The sequence below is a fragment of the Nomia melanderi genome, chromosome 1 (genome assembly GCF_051020985.1).
Source record: "Nomia melanderi isolate GNS246 chromosome 1, iyNomMela1, whole genome shotgun sequence".
NCBI lineage: Eukaryota > Metazoa > Arthropoda > Insecta > Hymenoptera > Halictidae > Nomia > Nomia melanderi.
Window position 1 is genome coordinate 1,771,147 of NC_134999.1, and position 26,196 is coordinate 1,797,342.

The following is a 26,196-nucleotide window of genomic DNA, read 5'->3' on the forward strand; positions in this document are numbered from 1 at the left end:
TATGATGTGTGGATTATTATTGAATGTTAAGTATCAAAGCGCTTTATTGCCATATCTGAAAGTTGTAAATGGCCAGAAATGTTATACAAGGTATTTATTTTTTTTATCTGCGGCTTTCATTACAATGTACCCAGGGATTTAAAAAAATAATTGTTCCCCTAGGTATCGTGAAGCAGTGCTTATCCTATACTATGTACACAAACTCTAGATACGTACAGGCATTATATGCAATGGAAATTTTTGTCTAGGGCTTTGAGGGTCCTCGGGAGCGCCGTACCATTTCGGTGCTACACTCGACGTTACCGATAATACAAAATTTTGAGCTTCTTATGTAGAGCATTTAGTCAAAAAGTATGGGGAAACGGAAGTAGGGATGAACGTTGAGGAGGTCGTAAGTAAAAAAAATGGGCAGTTAAGGAGAATTTAAAAAAGGAGAAAAGAGAAAGAAATGAATGAAATGACCAAAGTATATTTATGCACAATGTCTGTACAGCAACAAGGCAAGGAAAGGGAAGTAAATGGGTATGATAGCTTATGGTAAGTAGGAATTTGTAACCCAAGTCCACTTTATCTGTGAGGCTGAAAATAAAAAATGTATATAAAATTGTGAATATTATGAATATTTATGTATTATGTTAATGTAAAATTAAGTAACATTTATTTATGGGTAGCTGAATAAATACATGTATATGTAATTATTTAATGGAATAATTCACGGGTTATATTTTACTTTTAATTACGGTTTAGTATTTGAATTGTGACGATCTGAAGAAGCATGTTGATTAAGAAAGTGAATCGCATGAAAGCTTTCATTGACAGCTTCGATGAATGTCGTACAAATCATCGATGAGGAACAGGATTGACTGCACATCTTATGGGACTTCGTGTCCGATGGTCTGAAAAATGTAATATTGAGGAAGTAAAATAAAATGAACAAGGTTTTTTTACTTATACTCTGTCGATAAGGTTGTAAGTGACGCGGGATTGGTGAAGTGGTCATGTAACCGCTCGGCCGTGTGACAAAACTACATTGTACGTTCAGTCTATCTTGTCTCTCGTTGGTCGTACAAATCTAACTCTCTAAAATATATAATAATGTAATTTTTAGTGCTCGTAACATTGTAAAAATTGACATCCTAGGAGACACTGTGCATGTTGCAGTCTTATATAGTTCAGAAATTAATCGTTCGATTCAGGTAGAGTTCGTTTGTGTATTTGGGATTTTTTTACGATGTCGGTATTTCAGAATGGTAGACTGAAAAATACATTGTATCCACCGTACGTATTTGAAATCTGTGTAAAATGTGATTTATTTTTCTAACACAGATTAGGGAAATTCTTTCACTATTTTAATAACCGCATGTTGGTAATAACCGGCTAGTAACTTCTGAAAATTCTCGTAGATGGCGCATTAAATATAAACTGAAGAATATTTATTCCATAAAATGTACTCTATTTATATGAATTCCATTTATTCAAACTGTATGAGTGGAAATTTATGATATCAAATATGAAGATGAAAGTTATGTATTCCGCCAAAATATAATATATGTATGTACAAAGATCGAGTTGTATGAATGTCAGACGATATACTTAATAGATTCTAATCTTTATAAAAATTGGTAAATCCTTATTATTCGCATAAGGCAGTCATCCGTATTGCTTTGTTTCTCGACGAGTTCAGATAAAGGAAGTTGTTCTATATGTATTGTAAATCGAGGAATTGACAAAAACGCTTAGCGAGAAGGAAAATTCTTAGGATCAAGTAGTAATTCTATAAATATAAACACTTTATTTATCAGAAAAAATTGTAATGTAACGGGTGGTGGATGATATGCCATAAAGCTTAATAAAAAGAAGAAAAGTTTACGAGTTAATCAAACAACAACGGGAAGCCACAAAGGAGTGCACGTCGCCAAAGGAAAATAATAACTGGAATGCAAAAAACTGATTGTTACGCACGACAGACTAGCTACGCCGAGCAAGCCTCCCAGATATCCAAAGAAACACAATGGTCCAGTCTTAATAATTGTTACTTTAAAGGAAGAGCTCCGGCTAAGGATACTGCTAAGGGCATCAGCCAACAAAGGAATGCAGCTCATACTGTGCACCCCAGAGGTTTTAATAAGGCAGAAATATGCTGCAACAATGGCGCAGAAGTGAACGGGCTACTACGTTTACCCACTCTGCTAAATATTGGACTGAAGGTCCACGGTAGAAATCGAAAAGAAAGGCCTACTTTAAAGGCGTCTCTCGCGACGTCAGTAGAGAAGAAATAATAAAATAAGCAACGCGACGTCTCCCTGCAAGATTACTCACGCTAAATACTCCAAGAAGAAGAAAATCGATCCAGTAACGAAAGAGCCTTCTAAAACCATGTTCTGTTTTCGTTGATTTATTGGTTCTAGATTAAAGTAAATTGTACGATCTTCTCGAGTGAATTAAGACCGGCATAAACTACGGAAGGTACTTAGACATGTTGTAATTGTATGTATTGCAAAAGAGATTATGGCTGAAAAAATTAGACTTCAGATAGGAGTGAACAAAGTTTTAGTGTCCAATAATACGGATATATACGAAACGTTGTTTCAAATCAAGACAAAATTTGATATAAATACAAACAATCTCATTTCCAAATAATAAAGCTGACTCTATCGAGTTATCGAACCAGTAAAAAGTTTTACCTAAAAACTATTTCTAATTAATAATATAACAGAATTCTTAAATCACATTTAAAATATGATTATTCTTCTGACAGCCCCATCTCTGTTAGATACCAACCAACTAGTGGAAAACTTTAAGCTATTAAGCTCATAAAAACTGTGGCTGCTAGAAAGATTAAAGAAAAAATTAAGTTTTAAGTGCAAGAAGAATAAATTTCTCTAATCAACCAGATTATGCAGAATGTAGAATAATTGAATTTTTTGCGTACTGCTTTGAAACTTACTCTAGAAGACATTTTCCATGACACTGACATAAAGAACCTTTTTTCGAAGGAGTTGTACGACTTTCCTCTTATAATTCTGAAAATTGTTTGCATATAGGATGGTTTTTTCGAGGGAATCCTAATGGCTGGAATCCGATGATTTATTTCTATATACCAGTTAGGTTTTTAAGAGAATAAATCCACAGTATAGTTTATGGCAATTAAATATAAAATAAAATTTACTTATTCCGGTAAGTATTTATTATGACCCATTACTTACTATGTAAAAGTCAAGAGGTTTCGTAATACAATAAATTAACAAAAGTGATAGTCTATTTGCGACATATGAATTGTAGAAAGCTGTCTTTTATAGTGGTTACTGTATATACTGGCGAGGAAGTCCTCTGGAATTAAAGGGTTAACCGGTATATAACCAAAGTGTATATAATCGCTCGTAAAATTTTAATGAAAGTTTTATATTCGTGTCGTTATTTGACTCGAAGAAGAAGAAGATAAAATAAACTTGAGTGATCTGGCGAGATCGACATATCACAGGTTAATGAATTTATTTCAAAATGTGTTACACACCTAGCTAAAGAAAGACACGTTGATTTAATAGTCGCTGTGATTTCTGTGTATTATAAAATATTTCCTTCGGAATGGAGTCCCTTAATCATGTTTATGTGTTTGAATCATGTTTTAATAGCGAATAGTTTGGAAATAATTGTACAGGTAGCTCCAAATAGGACACCTTGTATACGAGAATCTATTACTTGGCTCCGTACCAACAAGGGTTCGTCGAACTCTTTTTGCGATTAAAAAATATTGTTCTTGGTTTAGTCAATATTCAATTCACGTTTTGGTTTCCGATCACTGTTTGAATATACAGCGCTATGATTTGTTTTTCCATATTGTGTTGATAACACTGTTGGTTATAAGGTAATAGTACACGTGTTCCTCCATTTACGCGGGGTATCCATTTTACGTGGATTCATTTTACGAGAATGAAAATCGCGTAAATAGAGCCTGTTAGTATAAAAGAAAACAAAATATTGGAAAAAAAAGTTGGTACACGTTTCAGAAGTATGTATTTATTTTCACATAGTTTAACACTAGAATTACCAGATAGGTCAAAATGACTCATTTCGGGTCACTTCTGTCGCAATTATAGAAAAGGCACAGATGATTTTCGTAGAAATTATTCATTAAATTGATTTAGATAAATACGATCTACAATAGAATATAAAGAAATTGAAAACTCAATAAATGTATTCCTATAAATTTTATATGGAAACGCAGAATAATCAATTTTACTGCTTGGTAGTTCTAGTGTTAACAAAAAAATGATAATAATGACATTTCAGTAAACAAAAGTAAATTTGATTCGGTGTCACTAAATACGGATCGCGTAAATTGATATCGCATATAAACAATGTCGTGTAAATAGTGTTATCATTTACAACGTAAAAAGGAGACCTGCGTGAATGGAGGGACGGATGTATTGTAATGAGATCGTAAGTGACCAAGAAAGTTGGTACACAAAGATATACATGGAATGCGTATAAAAAGTACACAGGTGTATACAATTAGCGATATTTGATTTTATTATGCGATCTTTTCATTTCGCTTGACACACTTACACATCATCGTATGATTTCTTGCTGGGTGTATAATTCGATTAAATACAGATTATCACATTACAAGTTGCGTTTTCTCTTATAAAAATACGTTTCACAATTACAAACGTGAAGGAATTGGAAATATCCAATGGAAATACACGAATACAAGCAACGACGCGGAAATCAATATTTTGAAGTACACTTCGCGACTCAATGCATGTATGAAACGAGTTAGGAACATTTTGCTAAATTATTATTTGGCACGGCAGCCGAACGTTGTACATTTCTTTGTATGTGGCTTCGGAGAGTTTCAAAATTACGCATGGAATATACGAAGCAGCGCTGATTCATACCTTGACCGAGTCACTGCAATGCATTTCAAACATATCGCTGTATATAATTCCCAGTTACTGTCATCGTATGTTCATTTTTTTATCGGTCATCACGATTTCGGGATATAATGCACTCAAAGGTTATAGAATTCTCATCAGAGACTAATTTTCTCATGATAAAGATGTAAAAACAGTCCAGGGAATCTTCAAATATCGCGAGTTCTAATATTCAAATATTTGCTGAGAACGAAAGATAATATCCGTTTTTGTGATCAAATGTTCATTATTGCTTTTCTCGATCTCCGTTCTTTTTAATAGTTCTCAAAATCATTTTGAGAAAGATTCTGAATTCTTCAATTGAAAAGCCTTTTTTTAAAGCCTCGCTTTAAAAGAGACACTAAATTTTGTATGTCCTTCGTAGACAAATCATGGATGACTGAATGGTATTGTGAATAGTTTTTCTGTTATTTGTTCGAATACTTTTGGAAGGAAAATCAAGAAGTAGGTAAAAAATGAATTATTAACTTATTTAACTTGTAAAATGTATCACATTCTAATGAAACAACTGTCACAAATTGAAAACATGAAATTTTTCCGAAAAATAAACAGAACTTTTAGTGTGGAAAATTAGTGAATTATCGTTTGAAATTCTATTCTAATTAATTATTTAACTCTTTTCCTGGTGGCAATTTTTTACATAAAAAAAATTTCTTTGCGTGTAATGAACCGAACATTGTAAACTTTTTTATTTGCGACAGTTCTTCCGTAAGGGTGTGATATAAAAAGCAGAAAACTGCTACTTATAATTTTTCCTTCCATCGTAATTTGATAATGAATCGTAACTCATTCGTCTGTCGAATAATTAGGAAACTTTGTATTTACGTACACTGCCGTTGAAAAATATTTAATCGCTTATTAATTGAATTAAGTAAAACATTGATCTTCCAGTGAAAATAATACGAATGAACGTTTAGATTTTTGTGAAAACACTTGAAATGTTCTGTCTGAATAATAGTAGTGAACCAACAGCCATAAAATAATGTTCTTTTCAATCGTTTTCTCTTTAGATTACAATTACAGTAAATGATCAAATATTTTGTAGCGGTAATGTACATCGATCAACCATTTATCTGAACACGATAATACTGTGGACACCTTTACCAGACACGTCGAGTTTGATTTGACTTATACTTGTTAGGAAACTTACCCAGTATTCATATCATATAATACTTGTTCCACGGTAACGCAGAATACATTGGTCCACACAATGATGTAAAATATTTGTTCCTTGGAAATAGGAAGCTTTCTGGCTCATTCTTTGCGTGATACCATACCGCGATCATTTTCCTCCGTGTATAAAGAAGCCGCTGCCACGGGATGCAATAAATGGGGAAATAGTTTATCTCGCGAGACATTACACGACCAAATGCCTCGTTCGCACGTATTTCATTCGTAACCTAGCAAACTTTCGTTTTCTCCTTACAGTTTGATGTAGAATGAATTTTGAGCATTTTCATCGAATTTTGTGTTTGATTCACTTTTTCGGTTCACTAATCCCCTGCCTCGTAATACCATGTTAGCTCAGTTAGAAAGATTTAAAATAGAAGTTAATGAATATAAGTATTATTTGTATTCATTAACTATAATATAATAACAGGAAAGGATAATTATTTTTGTTAGGAATTTTTAACATTTAAAGTTCATTTAGACTTAAGAAGAGTATTGATTACTTAATTTTTATAGCAACTTATTAATGATTATCTGTCATAGCAACAAAAGGAATTATGAGGCAAGGGGTTAATATTAGTTAATATTAGTATAATAAACAGGATGTGTGATTTTCATCTTCCCAGATAAACATGTTTGAACATATGAAATAGATATATGAAAAACATTTCCAACGAAAGCTGCAGGGTATCGAGGAAGTAGATTATGTTTACATTTAATTTCACTTCGCGATAACATTCAGAGGCTTTTCCTAAATCAACTCCAAATTTTTAAACAAAAATCTATACTTTTAATTGTATGTATATTCTTGCAGCTGACAGTAATATGAGTTTGATTTGATTATTGTTTTGAGTCATTGATTACGACAGAAATTAATTACTATCTTTTCAAATTATTTTCTCATGGAAAATAAAGCTTTTTTATTTGAGATTTCGTGTTCGACAAAATCAAGTGTAAATATTTGTTGTTTACATATGCACTTGATTAACCACTGGTTAAAAATATTCGATTGACATATATACCAAAATTTGTTTATTTTTAGCATCATTATTAAAAAATTTAATTTAATTATATAATGGTTAACTTAATACAGGCATTTACCTTAACGGGTAAATACTCTATAGCTTTTTTTCGAAATGATTTTCATTATTTTGACAATTTTTCAAGACATCTGCCCAAGTAAATTAAAATTGGACACCTCGTATACGGCTGTAGTGTTCACTCAGACTTGTACACCAAGGTTTAAATCGAGCGCTAACAAGAAACGACGTACTTTAGCATGACAAAACGTTTACCGATCTTTCATTGAATAAATTACGTTTCTAATTCATCGTCTGTCAATGTAATTAATAATTTTACATATATTTGATTTAATTATAGTATTATTGAGCGCAAACGATATCTTTCTAAACTAACATCTGAACTGGATGGAATTTCGTAACAAATAATCGCATTCTATTAATTACTATCGAAAAGAACTTTTTATAACTGACCCCTCCATTTTTTCCATTACCTAATAAATAGTACAGTTTTCTTATACGAATATCTTTTATATATTATATTTTGTATCGCTTTCTTTCGCAATAACAACCACGTGTCACGTGGCCATCATAACAATACGATTTTCTTATTTTCTAACCAGATATGTTGAGCGCGATGTACACATATATTTACTATTTACAAGTTGCAGCAATAAACCACAGTTACTATAATGTGCGTTCAATTTAAGGAATAAGATACAAAATTATACAGAATGCTGTTTAATATTTGGCAAATATTGCAAGAATAAGATTATGATAAAAATGCGTATTTATGCTATTTTAGTTTTTCTTTTATGTAAGTGTCTCAGTTGTGTAAATCAATTGATCGAAAACCATGAAATCAATGAAACTTACAATTGATGTAAAGTTTGGATTAATTAAATCCAAAAGCAAAACTAATCAGATTTATGATGGAAAAATTCTATAAATTAATTTAATAGCTACTTTACCTCAAAAAGGTAAACTTACGCAGAGGAAGATATCTTAAGTTTGAGAAGATATATATTTGTCCTGTTCATCTTTGAAACCTTTTAATAAAGCAAATGAAATTTTGTATAAATTTAAATATTTAAATAATCTACATTTATATATTCAGACACAATACATTTTTGTAATTAAAATAAATTGCTTAGATTTTTAATGAATGAATTATTTCTCGCAATATTTCTCGTACAGTAAAAAACGTTCTGTATGTAAAGTCTTATGTTAAGTCCTTGCAAGCACGGAACTTTTCAAGTAGAAAATTTTCAAGATTTCTCTTGCAATTATGTTGGACTTTGGAACCAAGAAGCAAAAATTTTGCTGCAAGGTTATAATCGCATAAAGTGGTTAGAAGTGCCCATGTACGAAATTAAACTCACGCTGGACTATTTAATAGCTTGTCAAGAAACAAAAGTTCACACCTAAGTTTCAGCTCTTTATCTTGACCAGAAATGAAATTACAAAAGAAAACCAGGAGATCCCTTTTTGTTTTGTTTCCCTTACTTAAACAAATGCAAACATTCTCATAAAAATCTTACAATGTGTAGATATATTTTATGAATTATCTTTCTCACTGCTTAATTCGAAATTTTATTCATATAAAATCAAAGATGTTAAAACATAATAAAAATCCAGCTTTTGCACCAAAAAATTCGGAAGGATTTCTTAACATATTCTTTGTTAACTACAATATACCCCAGTCTCATTTTTCAGATATTTTAAGTAAATAGAAAAAAATAAGAGAAACCCTAATAACCTCGATGTTTTCTTACAGCTATCCTCCCGAAACTTGGCACGAATTATTTTTTCTTGGCAAGCTATCGAATGGTTGAACATCAATTTAATTTGGCTGAAGGGTAGCTTTGACCTCCTTATTTGGCCGCATCCTTTCGTTCCTCTTCGTTTCTTTACTGGAACGACGCGACGACTAATACGGTCAATTTTTTACAGTGTGTAGAGTCTAGGTTCGGGTACTTGATAATTATTGGGTGTAAAAACATTTTTTATTTCCATAAATAGAAATTTGTACAAAAGTTTGATTGATCTCACAGTTTCGGGGTTTGGAGAAGCTTCTTCTCCATCGATTTCATTTTGATACACTTTGCGAGGAGCGCGATTATAGTGAAAATAGCCCCGAGGAAGGACACGACTCCCAGGACAACGAGAACCATGAACCAGTTTTTGAAACTGCCGATTCTGTCGCCAAAATCGCAGTTGCAGTTCTCACTCTCGTTCAAGTTCAAAGCAGAAAAATTCACTGGCCTGAGGGAGATCAGTTTGAAATTCTCGTCTTGCACTTGCCGCCTGGTCGTCGAATTCTGCGATTTCTTTGTAAACTTGTATGATATTGTGTAAATGAATTCTTGTCCATCGTACGAACCTTTCGCGCTGTAATATTGTATCAATAGTTCTTTTCCGGTGGATGTGAGCGGAACTTGTATGTTGTTGATGTCTTGGTGAGATACGTCGCAGTAGGACCACATTAGAATACTATTGTTTGCCTGTAAATTGAATATTATTATAATTAATACAAAAATAGTAATGTTACACGAAGGAAGAAGGAAAGGAAAATGAGAAGAATTTCTATATACCATCGGTACTACGATCGACAGGGTAAAGTATAAATGATCGTAACTGAAATTTTTTTCATTGCACGTTTATATCTGTCGCGTGTTTTGTATAGTGCCTACATTATGTAACTTTTGATATTTTAGATTTTTAAAAAATAACGCGCGAATGAGAAAAAAACAAAGTTATTAAAATTAATCGAAGACGAACAAAATCGGGCTAAGGGTACTTCTGATCCCTTTATCCTGCTATACTCTTTGTTCACTATCTCACCTGTATCCCATTGTAAACAGCGATCTCGTTTCCGGTACAGTAATTCAAAGAAAAGTTTTGCTTCTGGGTCGCGTACTCCTGTTCCGGTTCATTTCTAATTATCTTCATATGAATGGAAATCTTCTCAGAAGATCTCCCAATGAATTTGTAATTGCAAAGAGTGTTGGGCGGGTACCAGCTCTGCAGAGACTTGATATTTTCTCTGGTGCGCTCCGAGCTTTTGTAAATGAACTCGCAGTTTCCATCATGTTGCACGGCCGACGATTCTTCAGTTTCTTGAAGTGACAACTGGAACCCGTCGTGCATTATCGTGCCATCCTGTTCTGCGAAGAATTCGATGATAATATGCTTTCCTCGCGAAAAAATCCGCGGCACGTGACCCTCGCCGCAGAATTTCGAAATTTCGAAAATTTTCCCGTCTACGTTCTCCAAGATAGCGAGATAGTCGCCAACGCAACTGCTGCTCCCTAATTTCTCTTGCATTCGGCCTCTTCTCACATACCGATATTCGGGAACCTTAGCAAAGAAAGAAAACATAATGATCACTGCTTTTGTTTTTGTTTCTTTCTTATTCTATTGTATATTTCTTTAGCAATATGTACATGCTTTGATTTATTTCTGGGTGATAATCTTTTTCAATGTATACATCGAAAAAGCTACGGAGGTACTATTGGGACATAAGGTCGCTTTTTGATACTTCTTGCTCCGTATAAAGATTTGTCCTGCGTTCATTTAAAATCTACGTATTAGAGTGTTGCATTATAAAATAAAAATTTTACTGTTAAATATAATGAAACACCTTGCAAAAAGGGTAATAGAGAACACAATACAATTTTTTGGGTCCTGATTAGAGAACGAGTGGTAGAAAATAAGTCGTATATGTAAAAAAGGATTTATTTAAGAAATAGCTGTTAATTAGAAAATAATTTATGAGGTATCAGTATGAGGCAAAAAGTCCATTTTGAGTTGACGAATATTTTATACTCTAATTTAATAAACAATAACACTATCAGTCAAAACAGGACAGTGAAAAAATAAAGCACGATAGTTACGGTTTACGAAAAATAAAAAAAGACATCTCCAGATTGTTATTATTAAATTTCACGATCATTTATACGAAAAACGTGACTTTTATCCTCGCCCTACTCTACGTTGAGACCGTCTCCAGAATATTTTCCACTTATTTATGGGACACCCTGTATAGAATGGTTAGGTTATTTCTTGATAGAAAATAGCTTTTAATACACTTCAGTTGAAGAATAGATCATATTGGTTTATTTTAATTATTTATTACTTATTATTGTTTAATTGGTTTATTCGAATCACGAATCGAGACAAAAAAAGAATGTTTTTGAATTATTCAATTTCAAAATCCCACGATTTGAACAATTGCAAATACAAATCAGTGGTATTGATATTGAACTAAATGTAACTTTTAATTTACGTTTGAAACAATGTAAACATACGATTTCATTTACTTGATATTTGGAATGTTGTTGAACTAAGAAAGTAGCATGTCAAAGTTAATAATTAATGTGGGATGCGGAGGAACTTTGTGGAATCCGAGGGGATTTCCTGGAAAAGTACGTAAAGAAAAAAAACTAATGCGCAACGTTCAACGACGAGACAACGAAAACTTTTGTGTGGTCAGACTACCATTTTTTGGAAACAATACATAAACATATACTTTTTATTTTTCTTGTGTATTCTATTTTTGTTTTTGATTTTCTGTGTCAATCTTCGAGGAAAATATTTACGTAATCGTATTTTTAAATACTGACAAAGGGGTTATTTATGCTATTGCTCTCAAAATAATAGAACGTGATGATTTTTAAAATTGCCCGTCGATGATTGAGAGTTATAACTTCTTTTAAAAAGTTTTTGTGTAAAATAATTATTACTGTACATTATAAGAGAGTGTAAAAGTAGTCATTACTATACATATATGATTATAAAATAGAATCAGCTTTTCTGTTGAAGTATAAATAAAATTAGCCACAAGAATATTTATAGATTTCTGAGAAAAAGTTCGTGTTACAATAATTGTTGATTTTTTCATAGCAATCTTATAAAACGTGAGCAAAGGAAAACAAATGCAGCAACAAAAAAACAACACTTGTGAAAACTTTGTTAATAATGTATGAGGTCACTTAACAGATTACCGGAAACTACTAATAAATTTTTCAATGTTCACGCTGTATTGAAAAACTATGCTTTTAACCACTTAATTGCCTTCGAGGAGTATAGACATCGTCTTAAAATCAAAACGGTACTAATTCTTTCAACGATCAATTATTTATTTTTTTTAGATAAACATGTAACTTTTCTTCGCGTTGCTTTAGCTTTTAGTTAGAATATATTTCAGGCGTATTTGGGTTGCGTCTAATAAATACGCACTTCATTCTTTGATTTCACTGCGAGCATTATCAGAGTTTTTTCAAATTAAATTCTTCAGTTAACAGGTTAAATAATAATTCGAAAAAGATTGTTATATCATTTTATATGAGGGAATTTATAAAATTTAACATTAAAATTTCTCTTCAGGAAAAGCATTAATAAATGAACGTGATACTATACTAAATCTATATCGAATGATTGTTTATGCAAACGGAACCGAATAACGTTAGAAATTACGAAACTGTCTTCACAAAATGATTTCTAAGGCTATACATAATAAATCTCAATGAACAAAGGCTATACATAATAAATCTCAATAGTCTAATAATACAGTTTTCTTAGAAATTTACATGAATTTATATTATCACGCAGGCTCTTTTGTAAACACTTCTCCTAAACATCTCTCGTGACACATTGCCAATAGCACGTAAGCCCTTTCAATGACAAGCAACCATGAATCAAACGATGACATAAAATCACGGACAAGAGTTCCTTCTCAATTATTCATCTGATTCATCATTGCGATTAATATTCCGGCGTATTACGATCGATGAAGATTGGTATCTTAGCAAATCGTAATAGATCTACATGCACCTACCTACCCCATATTCTAAAAGGATGACTCACCTGCAGCAAACTGACTTTCTCCTGGATCAACCGCTTTCTGGCGACCTCGTGCGTTCCGTCGGGCAGTATCCTCACGTCCGATATGTCTTGCAGATCACGATGGGAATTCTTCTTCGGGCTTATCAGACCCATAGACTTCTTATGGACGCGTTGCGGGTGACGAAGTCGCTTCTGGATAGATTCGGACCGGGCGCCCTGATCGCGATAGCCGGCAGATAGCCTGGAGCCGGTTTTGCCGGGGAAAACGTCTGCGGAGGACTGCTCGGTGATCTCTTTTAGACGGTCGTTATTCCTCCGGGCATCCTTGTCCACCTCCTTTCCGCGGGAATTGATCGGAGCCTTTGATCCAACAGCTTCCTTCTTCACTTTCTTAAGTCTTCTCCGATTATTCCTGCCCCTCCTGAACTTGCGGGACGTTTGCCCAATGATAAATTCCAGTTCCTCCTCGTGATCGGGACTCCTGCGTCTCCTTCCGGGCTTATTTTTCGGCGGATACTGTCCATCCGATCCGGCGACCCTCGTCTCAGGGACATCCGCCACGATTTCCACGTGCTGCTCGCAGTTCTCCGTCTGGCAGCCGTCCTGGGACGTGCGGTTCATCAGATCGAAGAGGTCGTCCGGTTGGCCGCCGATTTTGAAACGACCCGCGGACGACTCCATCGCGATCCTGCATCTGATACCGCGCGGGTAGACACCCGGATAACCCGGGGACACCAGTTTACAGGATCTTCGATCTTTACGTACGGCACATTCCAAGGGACACGCGGACGGAGGGGACGGCGAGAAGCCGCGGTGCCGTTCGATAGCCAGCTGGGCAGGCAAAATCGAGAATTGGGCGGAGAACATTACCGGATTCTCTGCGGCGAACTTTGCGTCCGAATCCATTATGATCGTCAGGTTCGGCCCCTTTCTCAGGAACAACCTGCGCGGGGTAATTAAAATGGGGAATCCCCTTTAGAATATACGATGTTCGTGTGTTTGCACGGAGGGGTACGGCGCGGGGTCACATACGCATATGAATATAAATCACTGTTTGGAATTTGCAGTAGCGTTCGAGAAATTTCAAATTTCTTTTCATTCGATATAAAGTCTACATTGTGTTTGTATTTGTGTTATGTAAAACCGTAGCTGTGCTTCTATCATTATTATATGTAATAATTCTTGAAAAAAGTTAATACGCCTTGTTACGGCGTAAGAAAATTTTTGCGACACGAATGTGAACTCTACGTTTTGCAATGCTTACCTCCAACGCAAATTTAATTGTGATGGAAGATCGTTAGTTTGTAGGAGAGGAAGACGTGATTCTCAGAATGTATGATAGAAGAATGTTTAAAGAACACGTTAATATTCGTATGCAATTACAGTTGAATGTTTCTCGGACGCTGGCTTGATGAGATCTACTCGTTTCTGAATTTTTCTTGTCCGACTCGGTGGCGTTTTTGGTATACTGTATTTCGGGGAAATTCGAGTGGAGGTGTGCTGCCTACTCCCTGACAATGATGACGTGACGTGTCACGGAAACAACCAGGGCCTGCATAAATCCAGAGGTCTGGACATCGTCTTTTTAAGTTGACTAGATCTGTTATGTACATATGTCCAGGACTTCTGATTTATTGCATGCCGGACGCTAGGGGATTTTCTGTTGGACCTGTTTGTAAAATTTTATATTTTGTGCTGCGTAAACACGCCTCGAATTTAGTATTTTTGAAAATGCAAAAAAAGAGTATCTTGTTTTTTTAACACTAAAACTATCGTAAGGATCAAATTGACCCAACTTCAGGTTTTTCATTTTGCAAGCATTTCAATTACGAAGGGGCGTTTGCGAAAGATTTTTAATTTAAATTTGTGTATTTGTTCAGATATAGGATTAGGAGACCATTCGAATCTGAAGAAACGTAGTGTTCTAATTTTTATGAAAAAGTGGGAATAAGTCACACTAATTGCTCCGTAGTTTTAGTGCTAAATTTATATTTATTATGTTGTGTCGTTTTCAATGAAGAGCAGGGATTTTCGAAAATAGCTTAAGGAAAAATGGGTTGATATAATTTTTGGGAAAAAATGAATTGTAGGAATTTCTGTGAAATTTTCTACCGTTACACTTCATGTGACACAGTTAAGTCAATAAACAGTACACTCGGTTAATGGTATGAGAGCCATCGTTAAACAACGTTGTTTACAATTTCCCGTCGACAACTTCACATTTGGAATACATTCTGTTTGCTACTATTTTATACCTTTTTAAGCTTTTACTTAGGGTGTTATTTGCATTTTACTTGTATGTGTATTTTCGCTGAACAAAATGGAACATGTTACGATCTTAAGATAAATAAGTTTCATCGAAGGCAACCGTTTGTTATAATAGAACAGTAACTAAACATAATATTTTATTACTATGTTATGTAATATACAGTAATGACAAGTAAAAATTATAATTATAATATATTTATTTTATAGAAAATTAATGTAACGTAATGAAACTTAAATGATTAACAGCTTCTTCACGATAAATTGCCAAATGTTGACAAATCAATATTTAGCATATGCATGCAATTAATTGGAAATTTGTAGGTGACAGAACTAAATTTTGATAGTAATAGCAAATTTGTTACACATGCTTTATGTGTCTGTATATGTTTCTAAAAATGATAGTAAAAGAGCTTCTATTGGTAAAAACATTTTCCATTCGATGTTCAGACGTACGTGCCTAGAATTTTTGAATATCAATTTCTTAATAAACGAGAAATTCGTTTGCATATAATGTGCAAATACCTAAATTCCTTATGTTATGATAAATATGTATATTATGTCGTCATTACGACTATTAGTTAATTGCTTCAAATTTCGGTAAGTGTAACAATAGAAATTTAATTGATTAATTGCTCTTTTTCGCCAGTACACTGACTTTTCTAACGCGATATATTATGAAAATAATATTGTTTGAAATACTATAACATCAAAAACTTTCAATAATTATTACTAACACCAACGAATTAAAAAATATTGTACATCCTGTTGAAATATCTAAAACTTGAATGTTTAATATAAAATGTCTACACGTTTTATTTTTTCCTAAGTGAAATGTTGCACTTCTGTAGAACGTGTTTTGTGTGTATATATTTTAACCACTTCATCGATGTTGCATATCTTCGATAGCATGATATTATGTTGTACGTATTAAGAGCAATTGTTCCCATAGTAAAATATGACAGAAACACTTGGAAAATTAGTTGGATGAAATTGAGCTCTGTAATGGGCAGAATATTTAGTTATATGCCAGCAAATACCGTGACAGAGGAGTGTGAGTAAATTGAAATTAAAGCAAACCAAAACGTTGGGTTTATCAGGATGGGCAACACCTATACACATTAAATGCGCGTTTATAAGCGGCTTGGAAGTGCTGTGTTTCAAACCCCAGGCGTCTGTTTAATCCATTATCTACTAAAGGTATACACATTTGGTTTATAACATGCTGTGAATATTATAATCGTGTTGGTTAATTATTTTTCATTAGCGGTACATCAATGAAAATCTCTTTTATATACTCTCTGATTTCATGTTTCACAATCGGAATACCGGGAATTCAATACTAATTTTCTTGCGTTTACCAATACGACATTGAAGTTAATCAAGTTAATTAATCTGCATACAGACAAAAATAAAATAAAAGAAGTAATAATTAAGTACATGAAATATTATAAGTAAAGTGAAATTCTTTATCTTATTTCACGATTCATTGGACCGTTATTAAAAAATGTTGTACAGCTTGATGGAAATCAACGTGTAGTGGTAAAAGTAAATAACATGCACAGATTAATAACGCTTTCTTCACTTGCATTTAAAATTTTAATTAACCGAAGTGTTGTGTACCTGGTTATGTTTCCAGTTACGTGACCGCAATATCGTCCTGATTCATCTTCAAGATCTTCGTTCCCATCCGAGAATTGAATATAAGCACCCTCGCATTTAGTATTTTTCAAGAAACCAACCTGTAATCTTCGGACTTTCAACTCGATTACCTGCACAGATAACATTTTCTTTCAACGATTAGATCATTTAATAACGATTAACTTTATATATTTTGAGGAGAGCATATTCCTATGTACTTTAATACTTGTTACAAGGTTCAACGGAAGGCAGCATATATTTTCTTTCAACGGTAACCAAAAAGAAATTGAAAAAAGACATGATTATACAAATTTTTTATTTACACCATTCTTCTTTTGAAACTGTTCAGGAATGTTTTATAGGATCATCTTTGTTTCCTAACTGAAGGTCACGTTGGTGTCATTTGAGTTGGGTCTGGATTAGTATTGTAAATTGAAAAAAGACATGATTATACAAATTTGTTATTTACACCATTCTTCTTTTGAAACTGTTCAGGAATGTTTTATAGGATCATCTTTGTTTCTTAACTGAAGGTCACGTTGGTGTCATTTGAGTTGGGTCTGGATTAGTATTTATTTAATATTATTATTACATACTTTTTTTTCTTTTAAGTTTCTCGATTTTTACCTGGTTTTACTACATCCATACGAGTTTACACCAAGTACGGATGTGTTCATACCTATGTTGAGAGATTCAGGATTACCAGGTTAACTGTCAAAGATGATTTTTTAAATTTCGCATCAAATAAAGTGCCCGAAGTCATATTGTATATTTTATTTATTTTATTTATTATCATATAGCATTTGTAGTGATTTGCTGCGGCTTACAGCCTGCGGTATGTCATTGTAAACGTGTCGCGGGCCACAAGAATTTGAAATCGGGCCGCAGGTTGTATTGTACATCATATATGTGGTTTTAAAAGGTGACCAAACTTTTCGGCTAATCTTATTTTAATTATTAATCATTAATTGTCTAATAACTTTAATGTAATTAAAATGTTTAAATTATTTTCAAAATATATCTATATTATTTTCGTCTGTAAAGCAATGTTATAATATGAGATTCTGTATAAACCTGTGGGTCTCTAGCTGGTGCCCTAATACGAACGACACAGCGTCCCATTCGGCCTGTCCAACTTATCCAGCCAACGGAATTCCTGACAGTCCGATTGCATCCTGTGGAAAAACACAATTCAATTGTAATTGCTGATGTGGTAAAAGTTTGTTTGATTTTAGTAAATAATATTGCTTAATACAATATTGTTAATATATATGTGTATAGAAAAGTAATAAAATATAAATTAAAAGAATCTATTTAAATCTTTGGCACGGTTTAATTAATAATCGAAGATATATTTTGGAATATTTTCAAAAATTGGAGGATGACGGGAAAATTCCTTGTCGAACAGTACAATTTTGTATTGGGAATTTGAACACGTAAGAAATTAACAAAGAAAATCAATTGTTTAAATTATATATTAAAAGTTTCGATTCCTTCTAGTAAGTTTTTTTACTAAATGTTATTATATTCTGCAAATTCGTATATGTGGACTGTAAACCAACATACAGAATATATTTCTGAAATTTGTGGTATTTGTCATATAGCAATAAATGTTAAACATATTTTTGCTTGTATTATTATTATGCTATATGCTTTTAGAATACTTTCAGCAATTATTTCATGTTTTAGGTTCTTAATCATCTCTTCAAAAATGAAAGAACTATTGGAAAAACAAATATGCAGTATTATCTCAGCCCGCTGTATAGAATATGAAAAGCTTTTACAGCGCACCTCGTGCTGCATTGGTTGAAGGCGACGCGACCTTCAATCAGGATCCAATTGAATGGGAACTGCATAGTAATTTTGAACTATTCAACCTAAGCCTTACGCATTGCGAAATACTTGAAAGCTTTCAAAAAGATAATTATGTACCGTGACATAGACATTGTACTTTTGGACAGATTTCAATTGATTTTGCTCAAAGATCAGAAAATGTAAAGTACTCTAATTTTTCGGTCTACATGCATGCTTATGAAGCTATAAGAAAAGTATGAAATTCAGTGACATTGTTTTTTTAATATTTCGAAAAATGCAAGTTTGACTGTCCGATTCGTAGAGTTGTTGAAATGAAAATATAAATAAAAATCCAGCGGGCGGTAAACAATTTAATTAATAATTATTATTGAAAGTAACAATTGTAAAAGTAAAAGCCATCTTAAAAAAAGAACACATACGGATTTCGTATCTGGAAATAAATTATATTAAACGTAGATGTCAATTTATATGTCAGAAGTTTGATGATTATAATAAAATTATTGATTTACAATGCAATCAACAATTAGTTTCGTATTATAAAGAATTTCTTTCGATTGATTTATTTCGTTGCGTTTAAAAACCCACTGGAAGACATAAGAAATCGCTACCGTTTCACTTTTTGTTTAGTTTCACCACTGTGAACACTATCTAAAGTAGTTTAGCCTTGTATTTCATCTTTCAGATTCCTTATTTTAGAAATGATGCACTACTAAAGGCACTTAAGTTTTATGATAAAAATGGACTTTTTCTGTCAGGAGAACATTTAATAATACACAGCATAGAATTACGATTGAAAACATTTGTAAAACATTTGTAAAAGTTTATAATATCTTTTCTTCATGCAGAAAAATATGAGAAGTATATAATAATAACAACTGATGTTAAAGAAAGTATTCAAGAAATATATGTTTCCTGTTTTGATTTCCAGTTCATATATAGAGTTTCTATGAAAATACAGTAATATTAAGTAAATAATATCGAATTCGTAATGTATTGTACAATTTAAGCAAATAGTTTTCTTTATCAATTTTTATATGACTGAATTCAGGATTCAAAATAACACAATTTGTTAAAAGTATTGTGCCCCTTATTTTCAGAAGTATTAAAAGAATATGTATTTTCAATCCTTAACTTGGAAAGTTGCTTTCACGTTTTCTACATGAACTATTGCCAATACTTAAACGAGTGCAAAATATGTCGAGAATTCCCTTCTATATAAATTTGATCAAAATCGCCGGGGGTCGATATATTCCTTTATCAGTGTATATTTCGGAACACAGTAGAACCTCAAATAACCGATTTAATTGAGAGATATGTAGATGGGATAAATTGAGTCCCAGCGTATAATAGAGATCCGAAAAGGAATTATTGAAAGCATATTTGAAGAGTAAAAACAGAATTTTTTTGTTACACGTACAGTGAAGCAAGAAAATATTTATTTATGTGAATATCTATCCATATATCGTTAATCATATTGTTTTCAGTTGAAAAAATGAACATTTTGCAATGTGACATTAATATAAAATTCAAAAATTATTTCTTTAAGGCATCTTGATTAAAAATTCAATGGATTAGAAAATGAATTGATATAATTACGTCTTCATTCATCATTCTACTGAAAAACTTCTTTTTATCTATCTGATTTCGCCAAGTTTGTATTTCAGAATATTATACCATACTAAATCGCATACCGTTAACGATTTTTATGGGCGCGTCCTTATATTGCACCAAATATTAGCTGTTGTATTATACGGGAGAAGGTCATGTTATATTTCTTACAATTTTTTACTAGTAAATGCAAGTTTGAAATAAATTAAGTATTACTTAATATGACATTTTTAGAATTTTAGAATTTGAGTAATTCGTGCCTTAAGAGATGTTTCATTGCAATATGTAAAGATTACACTCTTCAATTTACCTCAAATCTCATGCACCTTTTTTATAGGAAATGATTTCATTTTCGTTAATTTTCTTTCAACCGGTGGATTTTAACCAGCCGCCGACATTATTGACTATTAAAGGTCTGCCGAAAATCTCATTTAGTCAGGACTTCACCACGATTTTCAATTTTTATTGCACGATGATATGAAAATGACATCAAGTCCAACCATAGAAGGTCCATATTGCTGGCCACATTGCTGGCCACATTGCTGGAAGATCATATTACCAACGAAGGGTTAACGCGTTCGTGGACGACTACTGCACATATAGTATTTTAGTTTTGTTCTGGTAGATCACCACTGCATGTGCAATATATTATCTTCTTTTAATTTCTTTAATCAACACGCTAGAAAAGCTTGTAAACAAAATTATCTGCCCAATTTACATTCATCATATACACAAGAATCCGACTCCCGTCTCTCTATTGTCAATAACAACAGAAAACTCACTTTAAAAAAAGCACGTAATCAACATTGAAATTAATACTTCGCTGACTGGTAATTTTAGCCGAAAATTATTCTCTTAAATTTCAATGTACACACCTTCTTTACATATACGTTGAAATGATTGAAACAATTTAATTTAACCCTTTGAGTGCCAAGGACCGATATATCTCTTCTTCATGTACTTGCGAAGGTTTATTTTTGATTTATTAGTAATAAAGGAAGGAATGTGTTCAGTATTGTGTAAAAACTGTATGAACTTTAGACCAAACTTGAGCGAAATATAAATTTTTGTTTATAACCATGCATCTTCGTTTAAAATTGTCTGGCATTTTTTGAATATGTATGGAAGTTTCAACTGGCACTCGAAGGGTTAGCAATATAAAACGGTAAGGGATACAATCTAAAACGCTTTTGTAAAGACCTATATTACCTTCAGATAAAAATCAATAAAGCGAAATATAACTTAATTCATGAACGATTCTAGTCGTGGAAATACGATTTAGCACTAAAACTATCGAGCAGTCAGATTTACTTTTTGAAATTTTCCTTTAGAAACTCCAAGAGTGCATCTTCGAGATTTCTATTTATTTACAATTGAGTTTACGTACTGTTAAATGAATGTGACTTCTCAAAAAAAATCGTTTATTAGTTTTTCCAGTAATCGTAAAAAGAAGAAGTCTGGAATATGTTAACGCTCAGCCAATCAAATTCAGAGATCTTCCACTTTTGCCTTATCAACGAATTGTCATTTATTTGCCTTACTTAGTTTATTATTGAGTTTAATCATAATTAATGAAAATTCTCCTTTTTCAGGCAGTTGCCCAAGTGTCAAGTTTCTAGAGATTGCTCATATCAACATCCTACACAAATTCAGACCATTCGTAAACTTTTTAACACCTTCCGTGCCACGTGTACCATACATGGTACATGCCAATTTCTGTAAGAAAATATTTTCACAGGACATACGGTCACGGATGCTGGTATACGTTACGAAGCAGCGAGAACGTAAAAGAAAAATATCAAAATATATAAATATTACCAGAAACTTGAATACAACTTAATATTTTATTAAAAAAATCAAGACAATTCATAAGTAAAATATACCCGAAACCTCCCATGGCACGGATCGTGTTAACCAGTTAACTGCGTTTGACGAGTATATGCGTCCTAAGCTTGAAATGATACTAATTCCTTCAACGATGAATTCTTTATTATTTAGACAAACATGTAATTTTCCTTTATGTTACTTTAGTTTTTCATGAAAATATACTTTAGGTGCACTCGTCCTGCGTTTGACGAGTACACACTTCATTTTCTGATTTTATTGGGCGCAAAACGAGAGATTTTCCAAACTAAATTCCACAGTCAACAGGTTAAACAGATACGTTTTCTTCTGAAATTAAAGAGAGTTGTAAAATACGCTCTAACTCTTTCCATGAGATTCGAAACAGTCGAGATCCTGAATAACCAAGATCCTGGATGACGAAGACCGCGGATCATCGCGATCCGTTGAATCAAGGCCGCGCTATGTGTTGCGACAATAGTTTGAAAATCGGATGGCCTGTATATATATCATTGTTCTACCCCGACAGACAGTGTGCGCGACGGAGTTACCGTGGCGCGGATGTGGACCCTGCTTTAGGGTGGCGAAAAGCCAGTGTATCGGGCGGCGGCAGCAGCCGATGGACGTAATTCATGCTTATATCGTTACACGCGCGACGCTTCCATTGTACCGCGCAAATAATACCCGGCCGTATCGCGTCCGCGCCACGAATATTGTTAGGACAATCGCGCAAACAGGAGACTTAACGTTTCGTCCGCCGTTGTATAGTCGTATTAAGCCGAGTGCATACTGAGAGGACTAGTCGAGAGCCGGGGACATTAAAAATAAGTGCGCGTAGCGAAACGGAAACGAGGGTATTCTTCGGGCGACAAACACTCGCCCGAGAAAGTTGAAACGCGGCAACCTGTTTATTTAATACACTTCGTCCCGCGTTATTCGTCGGGTTATTCATGGTTTCTTTAACACTAGAACTACCGTAACAGTCAGAATCACTGATTTTGTTTCGAAATTATTCATATCTTAAAAGCATAGAATATTCGAAATGATTTGGAAAATAAATAGTTTCAGTTGAATACCGTAATGAATGTCTGAAGAAACCGAAAATAATCTACTGTTACAATTTTTATAGGGATTACATATTAGTTTTATTAAATGTTTGGTAGTTTTAGTGTTAACGCGTTCAGAATTCAATATTACTTATTTTTTCGTAATCTGGGGAATGCTATTGGAAATAATTAGTGATGATTTGGTATCATAGTTCATATGTTACATTATCTAGTTGCTTATTAGGTAGCGAAAAAAGTTGGTGCGGTTTTCTTGTTAATAGTGAATTGAGGTCCGATTTTAATTAGTATTTCACTAACAAGGGAAGTTATCGAACCTGGAGACTCAAAAAATTATTAAACTTTGCGTACAAGTAAAAGAAGTCGAGCCTAATTGATTGCAATCTTCTTTGGTGCCGAATTTTGCTTTGAAGAGTTGAAACCATCCCTCGAAGAAAATTCAAATTCTTCTTTTCCTGCGATTAATGTAAATGTATATCAAAATAAAAAAAAAACTACCATAAAACTGCTTCCATCATACGAATTAACGAAATTATTGATTCTGAATTGTTATGTGGTATTATATTATTACTGTACGAATTGTATCATTAATATTTGAAACTTCATAAAAAATTAATATGTAGTTAAATATGTAAATTAATAACTCTTGAAATATGTTCCCGTTCGATTATTTCATTGTAATTATGGTCACTAATCAAAAATTAAAAAAGATAAAGGTCCTTCGAAATTTATGAATAATATCCTGGCGCTACTGCAAAAACGGACGGCGTATCTGTTCTGCAGTGTTCTTAAAGATCGTTAGAAGCGGTTCAAATCATTTATTTTGTTGGCCGTCAATAAATCACTGTACGCTCACGGGGTCTCCCTTACAAAGTTTCGCTAGCGAAACCTCATCAATTTCTCCGGGTGGAACGAAGGGGAGCAACTAAAAAGAATTATTCGACGTAAACGAGTTAATTCTTCCGGTAGGTGGTGTACACGAAAGCTTGTTTCCCGGGAAGCACTAACAGCAGAGCAGTCGTATCTGTCCTGCACTAGTTAGAAGAGGAGTGATTAAATGTTCGTTACCGAAGCCGGGTCTACTTTGACCCGAATTGTCGATTCTTACACGTGAAATGTAACAAATATTAACCTTTTGCGCTCCTATGTCGAGCGTGACTCGACATCAATTTTATTCACAGGTCTGCTTCTTTGTCAAGATATTTTTAAACTACCGGATGAGTCAAATTGACACACTTCAGAATTTTTCTTTTGCAAGCATTTAAATGATGAAGGCGTTATTGGGAAAGATTCACAATGAAATCCGTGTATTTGCATAGATACAAGACTAGGAGACCTTTCAAGCTTTAAGACACGTACTGCTCTAATTTTTCTAAAAAATTCGAAATAAGTTACTCAAATTGCTCGATAGTTTTAGTGTTAATAACAATGGACCGTCATTCAATGCGCCATTATTAACGACATTATTTGGAATAAAATGGTGGTAGTATACTACTTTTCTGGTACAAATAGGGTCGAAGTAAAGGTGTATTATATAATTGCCTTTATTGCGTTTGTGATTACTACATTTAATTGGCAAATTATAATACAATGTATTACAATTCATTAAAATATTTAACTTTTAAAATTGATAGAAACTTTGATGCAATTTTTTATTTGTATTTATTCGACGATAGATGGACAGTAACATGATAATATAGTATAATAAATTTTCGAGGCACAATCAATTCACAAATATCTTTATAATACAATTGATTGCTTGAATTTGTTCTGTTTCATTCGTAATCCCTAAATCTCTAGTCTTACAATGTTTTAACTTTAATGATCACAATTAACACTTATCAGAGTATGCAGACTGAGTACTGAAGCTTTTACAATGTCATCTGGAATTGTTGATGTCAAACTCGAATATACTTAAAGGTTAATATTTTAACTAATGTTAATAATTACAATTAAAACTTCGCAGTACACAGTACAATAATATTGTAACCGTACGCTGCTTTTTGTAAATGAACCATATTGCTACTTTATAAATGTACGCTGTTTTCCATTCAAAGGTTAATTAATAACATCGCTTTATTCCGCCGGGGGCGGTGGGCATCAGATGATAATTAAATACCAGTTACCTATCAGATATAATTTTGAAAATATCATTTTTAGGGTGGAGTAAAGTAAGGATTTATTTTATCATTAAACTTTTTCCATAATTGAAGGAGAAGTTATAAAATTATAAAATGAATGTATATTGGAAAAAATGTTGTTAGAAAGCTAATTCTTCTATAATTTATTTCAACGTAAGAAATAACATAAAAATACACATTTTCAATATTTTATTTGGAGAATAACTAAATCTTGATTTTTATTTGAGTGTTCTTCTTAAAAAAGGTGATTACTACAAGATATTTTGTTACTTTCTTATTTGAACCAAGTTAGTCATTAAAATGGAAATTTTATGAAAATAATTTGTCTACTAAAGATCAACATTTTTATAGTTTAAAGTGATCCGATTCGTCTTTCCGTCGGATGCATAATATTTCTAGTACCTGTATAAATATCAAGATAAAAAGAACCGTAACATAACATTCATTACAACTGATTTTAGCCTCACCTTTGATTGGTTGTAGCATTAAGTAAGAATTAAAATAATATTAACACTAGAACTACCGAGTATTTCATACGATTGATGTGTAATTCTTATAGAAATTATAATAATATATTTTTCTCGTTTCCTTCAAGTATTCATTATAGTATTCAAATGGAACTACTTATTTCGAAAATCGTTTCGTAGATTTAACACTTTAAAATACCAATAACTGTAAAGTAAAAAAATGTGAAACCCGTAATTTTAACGAGTAAGGTAATTCTAGTGTTAAAGCCCAGATGTCTTAGCATTTTTAATAGTTTGCACTCGAGGGCTCCGGAGCGGAACCATTTAAAATTTGTTATTATACACTGTAAAATTTTATCTTCAAGTATATTGTATCATTTGAA

General features: G+C 32.9%; 1 protein-coding gene across 1 annotated transcript in view; it reads right to left on the minus strand.

The window, feature by feature from the left end:
* Positions 1-8,365: 8,365 nt before the first annotated feature.
* LOC116432805 (uncharacterized) overlaps positions 8,366-26,196 on the minus strand; it is an 86,812-nt gene continuing 68,981 nt past the window's right edge. The window contains exons 4-8 of the mRNA XM_031990233.2: positions 17,951-18,051; positions 16,859-17,007; positions 12,992-13,913; positions 9,968-10,483; positions 8,366-9,627 (exon numbers count right to left, since the gene is read on the minus strand). Of these exons, the coding sequence (XP_031846093.1) occupies positions 9,172-9,627; positions 9,968-10,483; positions 12,992-13,913; positions 16,859-17,007; positions 17,951-18,051 (2,144 nt within the window). The 3' untranslated portion in view covers positions 8,366-9,171. The remainder of the gene's footprint in view (positions 9,628-9,967; positions 10,484-12,991; positions 13,914-16,858; positions 17,008-17,950; positions 18,052-26,196) is intronic.